Source organism: Trichomycterus rosablanca, chromosome 8 (assembly GCF_030014385.1).
Source record: "Trichomycterus rosablanca isolate fTriRos1 chromosome 8, fTriRos1.hap1, whole genome shotgun sequence".
NCBI classification, from domain to species: Eukaryota; Metazoa; Chordata; class Actinopteri; order Siluriformes; family Trichomycteridae; genus Trichomycterus; species Trichomycterus rosablanca.
Genome location: NC_085995.1, coordinates 28,116,214 through 28,135,572, shown reverse-complemented (window position 1 = coordinate 28,135,572; position 19,359 = coordinate 28,116,214). Strand labels below are relative to the sequence as shown.

The 19,359-nt window shown below is 37.2% G+C and overlaps 1 protein-coding gene across 3 annotated transcripts; it reads left to right on the top strand.

Annotated features, from left to right (window-relative positions):
- The first annotated feature begins 2,690 nt into the window (after positions 1-2,690).
- Positions 2,691-17,412, top strand: bbs7 (Bardet-Biedl syndrome 7). 3 transcript variants are annotated; one of them, XM_062999983.1, is made up of 20 exons: positions 2,691-2,749; positions 3,506-4,162; positions 4,961-5,026; positions 5,267-5,329; positions 6,281-6,456; positions 6,550-6,736; positions 8,865-8,937; positions 9,270-9,386; positions 9,511-9,641; positions 9,749-9,833; positions 10,028-10,130; positions 11,108-11,300; positions 11,531-11,605; positions 11,706-11,771; positions 11,874-12,013; positions 13,233-13,397; positions 14,247-14,356; positions 15,669-15,772; positions 16,673-16,796; positions 16,890-17,412. In XM_062999983.1, exons 2-20 carry the CDS (start codon positions 4,127-4,129, stop codon positions 17,024-17,026), a joined length of 2,151 nt encoding a protein of 716 aa, XP_062856053.1. In that variant the 5' UTR covers positions 2,691-2,749; positions 3,506-4,126; the 3' UTR covers positions 17,027-17,412. The 3 variants fall into 3 exon arrangements, with proteins under 3 accessions (XP_062856053.1, XP_062856054.1, XP_062856055.1); XM_062999984.1 differs by having other exon boundaries at positions 2,696-2,713; XM_062999985.1 differs by having other exon boundaries at positions 2,704-2,713; positions 4,109-4,162.
- Positions 17,413-19,359: the final 1,947 nt, after the last annotated feature.

The following is a 19,359-nucleotide window of genomic DNA, read 5'->3' as shown; positions in this document are numbered from 1 at the left end:
AATCGTTGTTAATAATTTTTCAGAGGAATCGTTAATATTAACATCTCTTCATATATATGACTATTTATAATAATAATAATAATAATAAAGGAGAACCGTGCGACTTTATGTAATTCAGTAAGTTTGTATTAAACAAGTAGCCCTTCGTATTATTCTGTACCCGTGAAAAGGTTGGCAACCCCTGCCCTAGATGAACTGGTACATCCCTGCACACTTCAGAAACAAAATCATTTGTTTATGTACCAGACCCATCCCTGGCCCTTGAGACAGCAATCCCTTCAAAGAAAATTCTTTGTGACCTTTTGCCATAAGTATATCAAATATGGTTTGTCTGTCAGTAGAATGTTCCACACAGTGAAGTAGTATATGCACACCTTACTCCTCCTGCTCTGCTGTGTTTTGTTGTAGTACCGTCACGTGACTAAGGAGAGAGAGGATCGCTGTGTGGGGATAATTTCAGAAAAGTGCAATAAAAAGGATGAATTATGTTTTGTAATTATATAACTGTTTCTGAACAAAAAACTCTTATCGTACTCTTATAGTAATAAATGCCCTACTCATAAATCATGACACACTGCTCTCCCCTACATGAAAGTAAACAAACTACTTTTATAAGTAAAAAGTCGATATTGGTATCAGCGACACTGGCCCTGTGTTTACATTTATAAGCACAAAGTTAGAAGCAAAGAGAACTTACTCATCAAAACACAACCAAGCGGAATGAGAGCCTCACTACGCATGCTCTGATTTACGAACCTGACCTACATTCGTGAACGTTTGCGTAGGGTGCGCAAAGTACGTAAGGTGCGTTCTTACTTTACGTACTTGACTGAGACTCGGCTACATTGCGGCACCCCGCATCTGGCCCGAATATGGCTGCATGTCGGCTGACAGAGACTCAAAGCAACTTTTTTAATCCAATATAATAGTTGTATATGTATGTGTAGAATTATTTTAGAGTCGCTTGATAAGCTTGTTTGACTTGAACCAGATGTACGTACGCTAAGCCATGATAACTGTTTATAACAATGATAACTGGCAAGTGATTTTTAACTATTACCTTAACGTTAATACATGGTGGTGTCAGATAGAAGCAGTTCACTACTTCAATACGAAAGGTTCCCTGAACGCATGCGCGAGGAGCCTCGCGCATTTAGTTCAGTTTAAATAAGAAAACCGTTATCTTTTACACTTATTCACTGAGGATTTCAAGGTAAAGTTAACAGCTGCTCTTTAGGACTAAAAACTTTCTAAAACATTATATTAAAAATTCTGATATACTGTAGTAACAGAACAATATATATAGTCAAATAATTTCGTATTTTTGATCATTTATAAATATATTGTGGCGCCGGAGAGCGTCGGGGCCGCGAGTGAGCTGCCATTGGCAGTTCACTCAGTGGTTTGGACAGACACTCATTCATACACACAGACATTCATACAACAGACACACATATAAGCTGCCTATCCAGCCCCCACCGTAGCCACCCCAGCCCCAACACTGGGCTACACGGCCACGGTAAGCACGGACAGCATGGCCGCAAGGGCTTCTGGATAAAGCCCGTGGCGGCCCCCTAGCGGTGACGCTACAATATTATAGCTATGTTTTAACGTTAGCCAAAAATGCTAGCTTGGCAGGTACGGTAAACTAACTATCTAGCCAGCTATACATCAATATGGCAGCAAAAGGCTATCAAAATAAGTTTAATACATACACCTAAAGGAAACTTACACTGATATTATGAATACGATATAAACCATCAAACAGGTTTATATTACACACATAATATTTTAAAACGATTACATTAGTTACCTATACCTACAGCTGTATGGAGCTGGTGGTCCATCTTTTTTGAGTAAGGGTTGTGATGTATATAAAAGGTTGATTACATTAGTTCCCTCTTCCTGGCAGTTCACAATATTATAAAAACTTTTAGTCATTGGCTGGCATAAATAACCCAGGAAACATGTTTACAAAGACAAAGCACATTATTATGCCTAAAGCACATATTTACAAGTCTATACATTTCCTTGATTGAATGATTTAACTAATTAAGTGTTTATATTTCTGCAGTGACTCTTTGTGCACCCCTGAGTCCAGCTTACTCAGCCACCTTGTGTTATTTGGCCTACACTGATCTTGGTAAGATGTTTACAAAAGCTGCTTTTCTCAACATACAGTTTGAAAGACATTTTCAGGATCGATTAGGGATAATGTATATGTTCTTCAGCCTACTAAAGGCACTGTTTATTCTGCTCTAGCACTGTTCTGGAAACTGCTTTTCGTGATGCCACTCCTGCTGCCTGAGTGAATCAATAAACCATTTTTAACCAGGTAAACATATTTAAATTACAGTTACTTTTTTTCTAATTCAACATTTGTTGACCATTAAAGGTTACATATGGCTGGGGAAAGCCTTTTAAAAATCTACTGCAGGCCAGAACTGGGCCATATTTGGCCCGATAATGGTTGTTCTGGCTAGCAGGTTGTTAAGTGCTGGCATATTGCTGGCAGTCATGGCTGGGATCCGGGCAGCCGTATACGGGCCACAATCTAACCGTCATTCATTTTGACACCGGGCCAGATCCGGCTGCCGGATGTGGGCCGACACAAAAAGTTCCGGCATGCCGGATATGGTCCAGAAGTGGGCCATAAATTTTTTGCTAGCTGGGAAGACAGCTCACTGTTTTCTAGTGGACTAGGAAGCAGCTGGTAGTGTACTTTTTAGATACGCTTTTTAGCACAGAAGTATGTGGTTTGTTATACAGCCAAAGATTCTACACGTTTCTACAACCACAGAGAATGCTACAGTAAAACACTTTCTGTATTTATTTATATATTTTGCGTCGCAAAATATGGTCTTTAACCCTGTCTGAAACAGTGTCAGTCTACCCGTTTACACAAATCAGTACAGAATTACAGTACTGTTTTACCTTTTGTATTTTAAAAGGAATAACTAAGACAAACAGATTAAAAATATAAATAAATAAATAACGAAAGAAACAGGCATACAGATTAGCCTTTATATTCACTTATTTACACGAGGTGGATCTAATATCAAAAAGTGGCAGTACGTTACAGCCATCAGCAATTTCCTTCAGAAGAGTTTATTCATTTTTTGGAATTCTCTACTTCATGTTTGACTGAGCTTTGTAACCGTATAACGATATGTAACCTATATTGCTTTTATTAATTTGTTCACAACATGTATATGTTCGCGAAAGAACTTGAGTTTTTAGAAATCTTAGAAACCCTGGACGTCGTGTTCAAGCATTTGTAGTGACCCCAAAAACGCATTTTATTTTCTGAATAAACAGTCCACAATAATAATAAACATATGTATTTTTATTTATGTATGTTTGTGGACAGGGCCTACAAATTTGGAATTAGATCTCAACATATTGACTAAATATTTTAACACATTAGGTTACGTTAATTGTTTCAAATGGCCTTTTTTGAGATTAAAAGTCACAATTTTGACACTTTCCCCTTTTTCTCCTCTAGGTGGTGTGATCAGGCTTCCATACACGAATTCATGTGACGCGAGAAGCAAAACAGCCCCCGTGATAGAACCCTTTTTACTGGGACAAATTCCAAATCGAGCTCTTTTAGATGCAAAGTGCACTTAATGGGTGCTATATACTGTACCGTTATTTAATAGCCTATGTAGGGTCCTAGCGGTATAGTAAGTCGTAATACAGTTCAAATTCAGCCTCGTCGCTATGGAAACAGTGGACTCAAAGATGGCAACATAAGGAAAACGTTTGCTAGCTACCGGACCTAACTATTTTTATGTTAAATAAAGTGGATATATGTTATACGAAGTATCTGGATTGAAATATGTAGCGTTATAAGTTTTGATTTTTATTACGTACAGCTAGTTAACTGTTTAGCTACTTTAAAAGACAAAAGTGTTTTAATAGCTTTCTTGGAGGTTAGCTTAACTAGCAGTCCTGCATGGTAGGAGGAAAAATAAATCTGTAATCCCCAGTTAATTCACTCATCCGCGCTGATCTGCCTGCCTTCTTTACTCTGACAAATGAACTAGCCTAATGTTTATGTAGTAAATATCAAATATAATTAATACTGCGGGTGGTTGTGATTTAGATTTTAAATCAGGAGAAGATGGAGCTCAATTTAAACCATGTTGATTACCTGCAGGTAAGTTAGTTTGTTTTACATAAACCCAATTCCCTTTTTATCAAACCTACAGGTTAGCTTTTTGAGATATTTTGAGTGTAAATTGTTCCCTGTTTACTGTATAGTTGGTACATGTGATTTTATTTTGCATGTTTCTTGATTAAGGAAAAAGAACAGAAATAATAATATCAGAAAAATGTACTATATTACAACCAACTCTATTGTGTTTGTGTACATTCATCTTTTACCTACGTTTACTATTTAACCAGGTACACCCACCATACACATAGGGGTTTCAAAAAAAAGTATTGGCCCATCACAGAACTATACTGGGTGCATTTTACACATTTCATACAAACTATACAATTTTCCATCACTTTTGTTTTGATGATGTTGGTGATGGTAAGTCCAGTAAGTGAGATCTGGTAACTGAAGGCTGTAGCATTTGCATAATACTTATACTCATCAAACCTTTCAGTGATTCCTCTTTCTTTGTGGATGGGGGCATGGTCATTTCAGACACCCCTGCCATGACTGTATCAAACAGCCTCACCATATTAATCATGTGATTAAACAAAATAACTTTGTTTAAATAAATTTGCAGTTATCCTTTCCTTTAAGTGAGCAAGTAATTACATCATCTTTATAAATAAAACCAGGTGCACCAGGTGCTGTGTACAAAATAATGTTTTTATTGTTTGTCTTTTTAATATTTATCACTATTTTATATTGTTATGTAATCCGGGCTTATACACTATATGGCTAAAAGTCGGCAGTTATAATGTAACCGCCAAACATAATTTCTCTTATTTCTGCAAGGTTGGAGTGACTTCTCAGAAAACTATGAAGCTTTTACCTGCAGCAGGACGAAAATCAACACAAAAAGTAAGTTTTTAAACCTGCTAATTAAAGTTTCTAATCTATTGATTGACTATCTAACACTGATGCCTGCAAAATGTTCCATAAACAAAGTTCATTAGGTAAAACACTAAATATTTGTTTTGTTGTTGTTTTCAATCAGTGTTTATAATTCTTATTGACATTTCTCTTATTGACATTTTTTTTTTTAAACTGAGGTCTGTTAAAGTCTGTCTTACCCAGAATCTTTTTCTGTGTTGTAATCAGGTTGCTATTGCAGATCATAATGGTGTGATAAACTGTTTTGGGATGAAAAAGGGAGAGGCAGTTGTAAGTATTAAACATGCATACACTTTTACATACATGCAGAAGGATTCCAAAATAGGAACTGACAGGCCGTTCTCCAGAGCGACAGACTCCAATCCAAGCAGAAAGCATCACAGTTACAGACTGAGGACCTCTGGCATTAGTACACAAGAAAACAGCAAGCTTGAAAAGCGTACACAGTATTGGCTTACAGTATTGGCTTACAGTATCGGCAGTTTATTCACATGCAGTTTTTTAATGATAAGTATTTTAGTTTAAAACGAAAAAGCTCTGCAGCAGTCATCAATTGTGGGCGTGAGAAGTTAAAAAGGGTGCTTTATTGCAAATGACACATAGAGCTAAAACCACAACAAGCAATGACAGTATTAGTAAATGGGAGAGTAGTGTCTAAAATACAAACCCAGTCTCCCTATTTTACAAGTCACTAGTTGCCATGCCCGGTTCTGTTTGGGGTTTTGTGAAAGTGAGAATCAGTTTCTTCCCCCCATCTCTGTGCTTTGCTTCAGACTATGCCATATAAGTAGTTAGTCTCCTTGGTGGTGCTTTGGAAAGGTCAGATTGAACTTAGAGGCAAGTTTAACGACACCGCCTCACTTCATAGAAAACAATAGCACAGCCAGCACAAAAGCAGTTTTGCTGTGTATCATGTGAATGCAGCCTTAAAAATGCAACCTCTGCTGTATGGTCAATGTGCCTGCACAAATAAAAGATGATTCACAGGGGGCATAGCATAATGCTTCTTCAAGTCAAAAGAGCTGGCCAGCAACTACACACGTTAGAGAGGGACACATGCTAATCTGCCCTTATTGGTCAGCGCGGAGTGGTGCATGTGGCAGAGGTGTTGCAATCTGTAAATGACAAGATTGAAAAAAAAACACAGAAAGCCATTAGATAGATTAACAAATCAAATCATGACACCTATTCAGAACTAAATGTCTATGGTTTTTGTTTCAGCCAGTGTTTAAAAGTCTGCCGGGACAGAAGATCTCCAGGCTGGAGCTGGGAGGTGCACTGGGAACACCACAGGAGAAGATCTTTGTGTCTTCTGGCTCTGAGGTTAAAGGGTTTACAAAAAAGGGCAAACAGTTTCTCTCTTTTGAGGCCAATCTGACTGAGAGCATCAATGCCATGTGAGTTATAATTGCTGTCCCATCAAAAGCTGTTATCAGTATATTTTTAGATGGACGCATGACATAAATTTGAACTCTAATTCATGTTGGCAGGCATGTTTCTGGGGCAGATCTGTTTGTCTGTGCCAGCTACATTTACAACCACTACAATGACTGCAAAGACCAGAACTACTATCTGTCAGGGGACAAAATTAATGATATAGTGTGTTTACCAGTGGAAACAGTTGGGCGTATTGTTCCTATTCTTGCCTGCCAGGACAGAGTACTGCGCATATTGCAGGTAATGCTAATACCTACCTTTTATTAATATGGTAGCATTGCAAATTAGGGCTGCAACTATCGATTATTTTTGTAATCGAGTATTCTATCGATTATTCCAGCGATTAATCGAGTAATCGGATAAGAAATACTTTTGCTTTAACAAAGAGCAAAAACAAATACATATTAGATTAAATAAGACATGTTTCTTAAACCAAACTGTACATTTGTATTCCTTGCATACAGGACAGTTTAACATTTTTAAAATGCAAAAATAAATAAATCAAAAATAAATCAATTTACTTTTAAAATGTAAACAGGCAACCTGAAACATCAGGTCATCAAGTCATAAATGATAATAAACAAAAATACATGAACATAAGCCTGTAATTTGTGCAACTTTCAAAACTCAAAGTTTCAGCTACAGCTCACGCAGAACATATTTTGTTGGGAGGTTTTGTGGTGTTTGTAGGGGGATAAAAATCTGTCAGGATTGTGTCTCTAGATGAGGTAGATCTGGTGTGTGTGTGTGTATGTATGTGTGTGTTTGCCTAAATCTTCATAAAAGCCTGTGGTGGTTGAAACGAAGTAAAGTCAGTAAACATGAGTAAAGTAAACACGACGCTCTGATGGTGTGGATGTTATACTGAGTTTTAGTTTTATCAGCTTAAAATGATCTCAAACTTTCTGTGGTTTTCTCTGTCCAGTCTCCTCCTGTTCGCTATTTTCTCTCTATATTTTGCAGTCCGCGCTATCAAATCTCGGCTGCGTCCTAAACTGATACGTTCAGTTCGCAGGAGCGGCGAACGTGTCCAAATACGTAGTGTTCATTAAACTGTCCGCAAAAAGAACCCGGATTAAGTCCTGTTAAATTCTGTTTATGTGTAAGATATTTGGGACGCAGCCCTCAGATTCTTCACGTCACCTGCACACAGCGTTAAACACGCTGCGCAAAAGTGAAAGTCTATGGCATGCATTTGGGGCCAAAGTCGTCCGTGTAAAACACCGTGAGCTGTATATGGTTGTGCGGATTAAACGATTCCTCGATGCAAAAAATTTGAATCGATGATTTTTAGTAATCGATTTACTCGAGTTACTCGAGGAATCGTTTCAGCCCTATTGCAAATAACAACTACAAACTTTTTCAAATCATACACACACGCAAACATTTTTTTGAGGGACAAATCTGGTGCTCTTAGTAAACTTGACCAATCAGAATTATAACACCGATCAGAATTATAATTGAATTATAATTGTGCCACCCAGCTATTACAACTGCAAACAAACATTTGTGATAACTTAAAATAAGATTTTCACATAACTGTAGAGCAATTTTGACTTTTACTCAGTCACTTCAAAACCTTCATTTTGTTTCTTTTAAGCCATTCAGAGGTGGACTTGACTATGTGCTCCAGATTATTGTCCTGCTGCGTAATCCAGTTGCACTTGGGGGTTTAGGTCACAAACCGATGGGCAGGAATTCTCTTTTAGGAGAGCAGAGTTCATGGTTTTATCATAAGTTGTCCAGGTTCTGCTGAAGCAAAGCATCTCCAGACCATTACACTTCCACTATCATGTTTGACAATTGGTAAGATGTTCTTATCATATAGAATGTGGTGTTAGATTTATACCAACTGTAAAAGGACCAATCTACTCCAAAAAGATCAACCTTTGACTCAATAGTCCATAAAATATCATCCCAAGAGTCTTGAGGGTCATCTGTTTTTTTGGCAAACAAAAACAAGACAAGCCTTTGTGTGTGTGGAGGTTTTTTTTTTGCCCAATGTCTTTTTTATTGTGAAATATTGAACATTGAGTAAGGCAAGTGAGGCCGGTAGTTATTTAGATGTTTGTCTGGGTTCTTTTGTAAACTTATGGATTAGTTTTGTACTGATTTATGTTACTGCTCTACATTAATGCCATGTTAAATGCTTTTGTATTTTTGTTTTAATTCAACAAAACTGCCTTGCAATTAAACCCTTTAATCTGCTAAACATTTTATTGGGTTGGTTTAAATTTGTTGGTAAAATGTTATCTATTGTTTGATGACAGACAATGGTTAAAAGAGTTGCATACCTAATATATAATTGTTTAGTGATTAAGTACTATAAACCTTTTGGTTCATACTATGTTCTTTTTTATATTTGAAGGGTTCAGAGCTGCTGTATGATTTTGAAGTTTCTGGGCCGCCATCTGTCCTGGAGCTTCACAACAGAAATGGAGGTCAGTACTAAAATCTTTCCTGATGCAACATTTATCCAATATTATCCATTACACAGCTTATGCAAATGACCTTATGATGCTTTGCGATGGTTGGCTGCACAGATGGGTCAGCTTTCTCCAATTTTCTCTGTCTCATGCCACTTGTAGCAGAAACAAAAATTACAGAGTAAATTTACAGAGTGATTTAACCATAAACCTATAAACCATAAACCATAAATCTATCAGTTATCTTGTAATATCACACTTGAGATGAATGTATTCCTCCCTGATTTAGCCTTTAGCCTTTTTCAATTTTCTTAGCACAGTAAGAATAATGACTCATTTGTGTACAGGTAAAGATGGGGAGGAGATACTTTATGGAACTACTGATGGTAAACTAGGTCTAGTGCAGTTAACCAGTTCAGCTCCTGTCTCTAAATGGGTTGTGGATAATGAGAAGAAAAAAGGAGGTAAGACAAGTTTTTTAATCATTACTGTTTTGACCTCTTGTCTTTTACCATGTATCATGTCAAACATGTTGCAAACCAGCACTTGTCATTTATTGTATTTTTTGTGTATGTGATGACATTTTAGGTATACTGTGCATTGATACATTTGATATTCTGGGTGATGGAGTAAAAGAAATCCTTGTTGGGAGAGATGATGGTACAGTAGAGGTCTATGGATTGGACAGCTCCAATGAACCCACACTGCGATTTGAGAATGTACGTATGACAAGCCTGTGCAAAAGAGTTCAAATCTGCATTTACTGCTAAACAAAGTGTCTGTCCTAGGCTGTGTGTGTTATTCTGTGTTCTGCTCTGTTCACAAGGTGTTGTCTGAAAGTGTAACGTCAATCCAGGGGGGATGTGTAGGAAAAGACTCATATGATGAGGTTATAACAACTACATACACAGGTGAGCAACAGTTTAACAGGTCTCAGTTACAAGTGGGTCTTCTTTGCGTATGTTTATTTGAGTATAGCATGAAAGCATTTACATAGCTTTAGGCTGCACAATCTTAGAATTTGAATATACAGTATATTCAGCTGCGCATGTATTCTGGTTAGCAGTTAGACTTTTTTGACTGTTCCTGTTCCTGGCGTGTTTAGGTTGGGTGTCAGGTCTCACCACAGAGCCTCAGCAGATGGAGGCAGGACCAGGGGAGGAGGTGAAAATGAGTAAAGAAACCCAGGCCAAAGTGGCTGCTCTCAGGTATTGCACATATGCTGCAGTGCCATATAATTAATTACACCTAATTTTCTCAGTTTTAAAATTTGGCATACTAGTTTTTGACCCTTGGGTAAAGTTTTATAGGAAAGTATAGAAAAGAGAAAACATAAAGGACAAGTTCAAATAAACAATTTGTTTATTGAGGACAACACCTATATCATGACTTTTTTCAACAGATTCAACAGAACTAATAGTTAATATACATCACACATTACATCCTTGAATTTAGTATAAGGATATAAAACATTTTAGTGTGACATGCAGAAACAGAAGAAAGCAGAAAGGGGCAAATACTTTTTAATGTCATTGTATGCTTTTTAATTTAATGTCTGTTTATGTGGATAATTAGGAAGTCCATAATTGTCAAATGATTTTTAATAATAACAGCAGTGGAAGTCACAATTATCAAGGTTGTATCGTTTTATTTTCATCAACCGCCTCAGAAAGGCTGGGTAGCAGTGGGTCAAGTTCCACAAGGCAACATTAGGTGCAAAGCAAGAATACCCTGGACAGGGATTTAGCCATTTCTCCCCTCAGACATAGGCCACTCATGTCTGTGTAGATGCCTGGTCGGCTGATTCTAACCCGGATCTCAGCAGTGGTGGGTTAGCGTAATAGACTATTGCGCCATCTGAGCACCATATCAAGGTTGCTGTAGTTCATATTATTTCATCATAAAGGGCATGTACAATTCTGGAAAATGAATCTTCATTCATTGTACCTCTTACTTGATTCCACGTAACTGTTTAAAATGTTAACAACAGGAATTTCCTAACAATTTACTCTGTATTCAATAGTTTACATTTAAACCAACCAATATTTTTCCACCCAGTTTAAATGTATCTTTAAATGAGAAAAAAAATTAAAACTAGAAATCAAACTGCTGAATGAATAATGAAATTAATGAACTATTGTTGGACCTACCTATGTGATGGTCCTGGTGGTGTGTGTGTTTGCAGGGCTGAACTGGAGCAACTGCAAGTGAAGGTGATACAGGGGAGGGAGAAATATCAGCAAAGTTCTCAGTCCAGCACAGCTGTGTCTGCAGTACCTGTCTTTAGCATCAATGATAGGTTCACTCTGTGCCAAGATGATGCCAGTTACAGCCTTACGTTGGAAGTGCAGACTGCCATTGATAACTTACTGCTACAGGTCAGTGCAGGCAGAACTTTTTCAACACAAATAGTAACTTATTTTTTACGCATTTATTCATTAATATAAGTATTGATTATGTGTAATTTGTAGAATTTATTTGACAAGTCTGTCTAGAGAAGCCCATCAAAAATCATCAAAAAAATGTCATTAAAGTATTAATATGTGGCTTGTACAGGTTAGGCTTGGATATATTCTGATTATCTTGATTAATTATATTTTTTCCTCAGAGTGATGTTCCTATAGACTTGCTTGATGTGGATAAGAACTCAGCAGTGGTTAGCTTCAGCGAATGTGATTCTGAGGTAATTTATTGCCATGCTTTTGATCATTCATGATGCTTTAAGCAGGGTATCAATCTAACCAGGATTTACATAATCATTACTGTTTATTAACTTTCCACAGCCAAATGGTAATTTTCTCCTCGCCACCTACAGATGCCAGGCTAACACCACAAGGCTGGAACTGAAGGTATTAGATATTTGCTGTAAATAGAAAAAATGATTCCTTGATGATTAAATAGCAGATTTTGTGTAATTCCGTACAGTAAATTACATTGATGTGGTTTTCCAGGTGAGATCAATTGAGGGTCAGTATGGCACGCTTCAGGCCTATATAACTCCTCGGCTGCAGCCCAAAACATGCCAGGTGCGTCAGTATCAGATTAAACCACTCTCACTCCACCAGAGGACCCATGGCATTGATCAGGACAGGTAAGAATCCTATACATCACATACACTATATGGTGAAAGTGAGTGCACACTTGACTATGAATGTATTAGAAATTTCATTAAAATCATGGGCATTAATGTAGAGCTACCCCACCTTTGTGGCTAAAAAAGCATCCACTCTTGGGAAAGGCTTTCCAAAATATTCTCAAGTGTCTTTGGAAATTTGTGCCCAATGAGTCAAATGTTTCAGAGGTTTTAAAAGAAGTTTAATGGGCTTTTTCCAATCTGTTGTCACAAATGTATATAAGTTATATTATTTTAGAATATAATTCGTTTTATACAAGTGGTTACAGTTGATTATACACCATTAGCAGATGGTGTGGCGGAAACACCCGAACACAATAATTAAAGTGGTGTCCAAATACTTTTGGCCATGTAGTGTAGGCCAGGCTTTGGTGAACTGTAAAAAGACACACTTTCCCTTTCACCCACTCGCTCACACCTAGATCAGTTACAGTTGCACATACTTGCATTTTGGGCAGTCAGAAAAAAACTGAGTAACAGGAGGAAAGCTATGTGAATGTGGGAAGAACATACCAAACTTCTCACAGTGACCAAAAGCATGATTTGAATCCAGATCCTCAAAACCTTTAAGGTGTGCAGCAACCACACTGTCTGCTGTGCCATAATTAAATATAGGCTTTTCTGTTTTTTAATTTTTAAAAACGAGGTAAATTATTACTATTCTTGCTCACATGGAAATTTTACATAAAACTGTAAAATTTACATTTACAGCAGATTTCATTTTCATTACCTACTTTATCCTGGTAAGGGTTGCAGCGGGTCCAGTTCCACTTGGAAACACAATACAAGCATAAGGCAGTAATACCTTGGACAGGGTGCCAATCCATAGCAGGGCTTGAGCTATTCCGACTTTTTGTGACAGCCAATCATGTCTGTGTATAGCCCGACCGGATGCATTTATCAAGGCAACTTATGCTGTGACAAAATACAATCCAAGCAACTGAGGGTTAAGGGCCTTGTTCAGGAGCTCAGCAGTGGCAGCTTGGCAGTGGTGGGTCTTAAACCAGTGACCTTAAGATCAAAAGTGCAGTAACTTAAACTGAACTAGGCTCTGTTTTGTAATGATCTGATGGACACCATCTTTCCTGCTTAACTTACATTCTTTTAAAACCTGTGCTGTGCTGCAAGTGTAAAAAGTTTGGGAACATGTATTTTACTTCTTTATTTCTGACTCCAGACCCATGAACACTTTGAAGCTAGTGGGACAGTTTAGCTTTGCAGAGATCCACTCTTGGGTTGTGTTCTGCCTGCCTGAGGTACCTGAGAAAACCCCAGCGGGAGAAAACATCACCTTCCACTTTCAAAACACCTTCCTGGGAACACAGCTTGAGGCCAGCTACTGGTAAGAAACTATTCTGTATTGTATTCTGAAGGATTTTACTAACACCTGTTTACACGTGTTACACTTGGGAAATCATTTGTTTAAATAGTTGAATGTATTCAAACTTTTGACTAAAATGTGTGATACACTATGCAGTACTTTAAACGATGATTAATCTTGGGTGCAATTAAACCTGCATTTGTATTGTTGGTAATTGTAATAGGCCGGTGTAAACGGGGTCATGCTGTCATGGCCAACAATATTGGCAGCCCTGCACTTCCTTCGAAAAAAAAGCACCACTTCTCTCAGAACAATGATGCATTTACAAATGTTTTGGTATCCACATGCTTATTTCTTTCTTCTATGTTAACAGGTTGCAAGTGTGATTTTTTTTTATTACCAGCACCTGTGACTTACCACAATCACATGAATCACATTTGATTTGGAATCATTTCTTACAGTTTTATAACGGTGCCAATCATTTTGTCCCGACCATGTCCAGAGTTTTGTGTAGAATGAAATCAGACTTGACTTATTAATTTTTGTCAACCACTTTTTCGTAAACAGGATCACGGTGGGAAACAAAGTACCGAACATCTAAGCAATAGTGGGCTGCCGTAATAGACTACTGGACCACCCAAGTGCTCAGAAATAAACGTGTGAATGGCAAAGGCTTTGTAATTGCAATAATTTTTAGGGACAAAAGTTCAGGGGTGCCAATATTTTTGCCATGGCTGTAGAAGCTGTTATAATGCTTCGAAATCATAGATTTAAAATGCTAATGGGCCAGCATGAATTGATAATATAATTTGTATATGATTACAGAGATGTGAAGCGTGATGTTTAATTTTAAGGTTTTATTTTCTACAGCAAAGGTGAAGGCAACTTTAAATCAGACAACATTTCCACTATATCCATACTTAAGGATGTACTTACTAAGGAGGCCACCAAACGCAAAATCAACCTGAACATTTCTTATGGTGAGTTTTTAATACAAGTAATTTAATGTTTATTTTTTTGAACATTTATTCATTCTAAAACCTTTTTGTCTCAACAGGAATCTTAAATGCTATAACACGAGTGTATTCACACAACCCTCCACTTGTTTAGTACCTAGTTAAGCCACCTTTGGCATCTATTACAGCAGTGGTGTTTGTTCCAAATGTTTTATTTTGTTTTGCCTAATGTGATTACAAATTCTTAAAAAGAGCCAAAGGTTTATGTTTTGAAGCCATTTAAAGGTCTAGTTAAAAATGTTTAATAGGGTTATGATAAGCCAACCAACCATTTCAGCGTTGTTCTTGGTCAGTGTTTAAACTTTCTTCCTGGTTTGAGCATTCTGACCAGATTACCAGGTCCTTCTAAAAGAAAAATTTATGATTTTACAGAAAATAATAGGCGGCACGGTGGCTTAGTGGGTAGCACTGTCGCCTCACAACAAGAAGGTCCTGGGTTCGATCCCCAGGTGGGGGTGGTCCGGGTCCTTTCTGTGTGGAGTTTGCATGTTCTCCCCGTGTCTGCGTGGGTTTCCTCCGGGTGCTCCAGTTTCCTCCCACAGTCCAAAGACATGCAAGTGAGGTAAATTGGAGAAACTAAATTGTCCATGACTGTGTGCGATATAACCTTGTGAACTGATGAGCCTTGTGTAATGAGTAACTACCGTTCCTGTCATGAATGTAACCAAAGTTAAACATGACGTTAAAATCCTAATTAACAAACAAACAATACAGAAAATACTTTTTGATGTAATTTTGACTTTGATTGGACACTCCCATCAGTACTAATATAATTTGCAATAGGTGCTCAGGTTGTGCAGTGGTCTATTACTCTAGCCCTCCAGTGCTATTAGCTGGCCAGCATCTACACAAAAATTATTGACTGTGTCCCAATTGGGGGGAGCCCTTTCGATGTATTAGCACACTGTTGGTATTCCTTGCGCCAGCCCCACTGCAACTCTGACCAATAAAAAAAAAGCAGTTAATGAAAATGAATGAATGAAATTAGCTATTTATCTTTTTTAAAGTAATTTAAACTGCTGAGCCACAAACTTCAGGTTTTGATTACCAACAAATTGAGTATCTAGGCAGGGTAATAGGTTGTATGATTTTAAAGCAAGACCTCTTTTTAAATTAAATTATTACTATTTTATTATGGTTTGTAGATCTGCGCACTGTTCAGTGGGATAAATATTTATCATGGCATTGTAATGAATTGATTTTTATAAGAATGATATATTGATATAAAGAGCACAATGGAAGACTTACTATGGTAAACTTTTTTGTCCTCCTGTAGAGGTGAACGAAGATTCAGTGAGACATACCTTGAGGATGATTCATCCTAAGCTTGAGTATCAGCTTTTGTTGGCCAAAAAGGTTCAGCTTATTGATGCTCTGAAGGTAAGCTCTTATAAAGTCTCCTAATTTAGACTGAAAAGTAACATGGGGTACAAATTTTGCCTTAGTTGTTTCAAGGTGAACTAAAATAGTAAATTATGTTTCACACCCTGCAATCACAGTATCATAAGTTCCTGGAAGAGGCAATGGTAAATGAGCAAGGTCTTTAACTGCTTGTGTTGCTGTTTGTCACTGACGCTTTTGATAAAACTGTCTGCTAGATGCTTTACACGTAAAATGTAAACAGATATAGTGGTTAACTAAAGGGCTCTTTGGATGGCTTAGTGGCACTGTCACTTCACAGCAAGAAGGTCCTGGGTTCCCAGGTAGAATGGCTATTTTGTGTGGAGTCGGCATGTTCTCCCCATGTCTGTGTGGGTTTCCTCTGTGTGCTCCGGTTTCCTCCCACAGTCCAAAGACATGCAATCAGGCTAATTGGAGATACTAAATTACCTGTAGGTATGAGTGTGTGTGTGTGTTTTCCCTGTGATGGACTGGCAGGGTGTTTCCTACCTTTTGCAACCCTTTGAATTGTACTGCATCCTAATTAGGATAAAGCGGTGGTAAAACAAACAATAAACAAATGAAATGAATAAAGGGCTCTTGAAAACTTGTCAGTTGTGTGACTAGAAGGAAGAATGGAAACAAGCCAGCCCAACTGTTTTTTAGATGATGTTTTTTGATGTTATACACTGGCTTTGATAACATTACATTATTTTAAGAATTCTATAATGTTGTGGCACATTAAATATTTAGTTTTCTTTGATTCCGTATTTTAAATGCATATACATTGTGTACAGAAGTTTCTTCCCTATGAAGTCTGTAATCACTTAATTGTTTCTTTAAACATGAAAATAGAATAGAAAATGTGTCCGTGTTGTCTAAAGTATTTGTCTTGTAAAGGAGCTGCAAGTGCATGAAGGGAATGCAGATTTCCTGATTCCTGAGTATCGTAACATCCTTGATGAGTCTGCACGTCTCTTAGAAGAATACAAGAAACAGCCAGCCCACCTAGAAAGACTGTATGGTAAGCAGTCTTTATACTGTAGATTGTGATCAATTAAATAAAAATTAAACACCAAAAATATCTATAAATTAATTCTTATATGTTCTTTTACAGGCATGATCACTGATCTTTTCATTGATAAATTCAAATTTAAAGGGCAAAATGTTAAAACAAAGGTTTCACAGCTTCTTGAAATATTAGACAACTATGATCTTAATTCACTGATGGATTTTTTCAGAGATGCTTGTTGAAATTTACAAACACTGTCTATAATCAAGGTCAACTATGCCTGTTTAGCATTTTTACATGCCACAGATTAGGTAAGGTGTTTCTTATTGTCTTAAAATATTGTATGTAACTTATATTATTTTACTCAGCTGTGTGTATACAGTTATTGCCGTGTTGTGTTGTATCAAGTAAGACTAAGATTTCTGTTCTGAAATAGTTCAGCTTTTTTTAGACATTCCTTTGCACATTTTTATAAAATAATATATGTCTTCTAATAAATGTTCAATATGTTTTCATTATTTAATGTGTTTCTAAGTGTCTTCATTTATATGGCCAAAAGTATGTACAACCCAAATCAGAAAAAGTGGGGACAGTATGGAAATGCAAATAAAAAATGCTGTGTTTGTTACATTGACTTTTATTTAATTGCAGATGGTATTAACCCAAAATATTTTATGTTTCTGGTCGAATATCATTTCATTTGTTAATACATATCCATTCTTAGATTTCAGGCATGCAACACATTTCAAAAAAGTTGGTACGGTAAAGCATTTACCACTTTGTAATGTTGCCATTTTTTATCACAACACTTAGAAGATGGTTGTCACATGCCAACCGACTAATCTCAGCAATACAGATCCTTAAGTTCCTCAAAGTGCCATTGGCCTCTTGGTAGCTTTGCTGATCAATATCCTCCTGGCTCAGCTATTCAGATTGGCAGGACTGCCCAATATTGGCAAGATGTTGGTGGTGCCATGCACTTACCACTTCTTGATCATGCTCTGAACGGTACTCAGAGGGACAGTTAAAACTGCTGAATTTTGTTTTTATCCTTTTCCTAAACTGTGCCTTTCCACAACTTTATCACAGTGCAAATCACCTGTCAATGGTGAACTTTGGTTATTATGCAGGTCTAGTAAAGGAATCCCCAAGAACAGCTGGTTTTGTTCTGACGTAATAACAACCAAATCAACCACAACTGATGTCCATTTTGGTCCAGTTAGCCTGGAATATGATCTGGAAGGTAATTGGTTGTACCTAGGCAAGTTTATAATAGGTAGCCTAAGGGCCTGCTTACTTATCCAAACCAAATATTTTACTAATTAAATTATAATAATTTAACAGATTTTTAAAAGTGTAATTTTCACTTTGATTTGATTTTATGAGGGCTAAAAGGTGTTAATACACCTGGAAAATGTTAGACATTTATTTTCTTTTTAGGGTTTAACATGACAAAGGCAAGGATTTTGATAGGGATTTTGATTTTGATGCCTGTCTATAGGCAAGCCGCAGCCTAGTGGTTAAGACACTGGACTAGTAACCAGAAGGTTGCTGGTTCAAGCCCCACCACTGCCAGGTTGCTGCTGTTGGGCCCCACCCTCAATTGCTCAGACTGTATACTGTAATGTAAGTCGTTTTGTATAAATGTGTCTGCTAAATGCCGTAAATGTATAGGCAATGCATGTTGTATCTATGATTTCCCTCTACATTGTTTGTAACAGTCAGTTTTAACCTCGACTTTAAACGGGTACGTTTTAAATTTTCCATTCCCTCCCTTCCCAGAGTGCCATTTTACCAGCCTGTTTGATTCTGCAATCTTTATATAGTTATTAAAACTTAGTAATTAATAGCATTTCAGAGCTACATGAGCTACAATAAAGTGGTCGATGACCTTACAAAAAGTGGTGGCTTTAAACCAAGGAAATACAAGTAATTTATTTTGACATTTTCATAAGCCAATGACAGGCACATTAATTATGATCGTTAGAAGCATCCAAAAGAGGGCAGGTCCTTTCTGTGTGAAGTTTGCATGTTCTCCTCGTGTCTGCGTGAGTTTCCTCCAGGAGCTCCGGTTTCCTCCCACAGTCCAAAGACATGCAGTCAGGTTAATTGGACCTAAAAGAAAAACTGTCCATGACTATGTCTGACATTAAATTTGTGAATTGGTGAATCTTGAGTATCAACTGTTTCTGTCATGCATGTAACCAGTAAACCAGTGTGTAAAACATGGCGTTGAAATCCTAATAAATAAATAAATAGAGCATATATTAACTTAATTTAACTCCATAGCGTGACAATAAATATGCATTTTTAATCATTGGTGCACAGTTTCTGTTGATATGCTGAATTAAAGCAAAAATGCTACGTTTTGTTTCAGTTATTGCTTTTATATGGTAAATGTAGCAAATAAAGATTAATTGTATATTACAATTTGTAGAAGTTTGTTCCCTCTAGAGGAACTGTTAATAGATTTTACTTAAAGAATCGGGGGGCTGGATCGTACATTTATCTATTGTTGCTCCCCACATCACATTTTAAATTTTCTCTGAGCCAATGACGTGACCTCAAACAACGA

Coding starts and splice junctions, on each gene's coding strand:
- bbs7 (XM_062999983.1), top strand. CDS start 4,127: ATGGAGCTCAATTTAAACCATGTTGATTACCTGCAG. Junction 13,398..14,246: donor CAGCTTGAGGCCAGCTACTG/GTAAGAAACTAT, acceptor TATTTTCTACAG/CAAAGGTGAAGGCAACTTTA. Junction 16,797..16,889: donor CCACCTAGAAAGACTGTATG/GTAAGCAGTCTT, acceptor GTTCTTTTACAG/GCATGATCACTGATCTTTTC.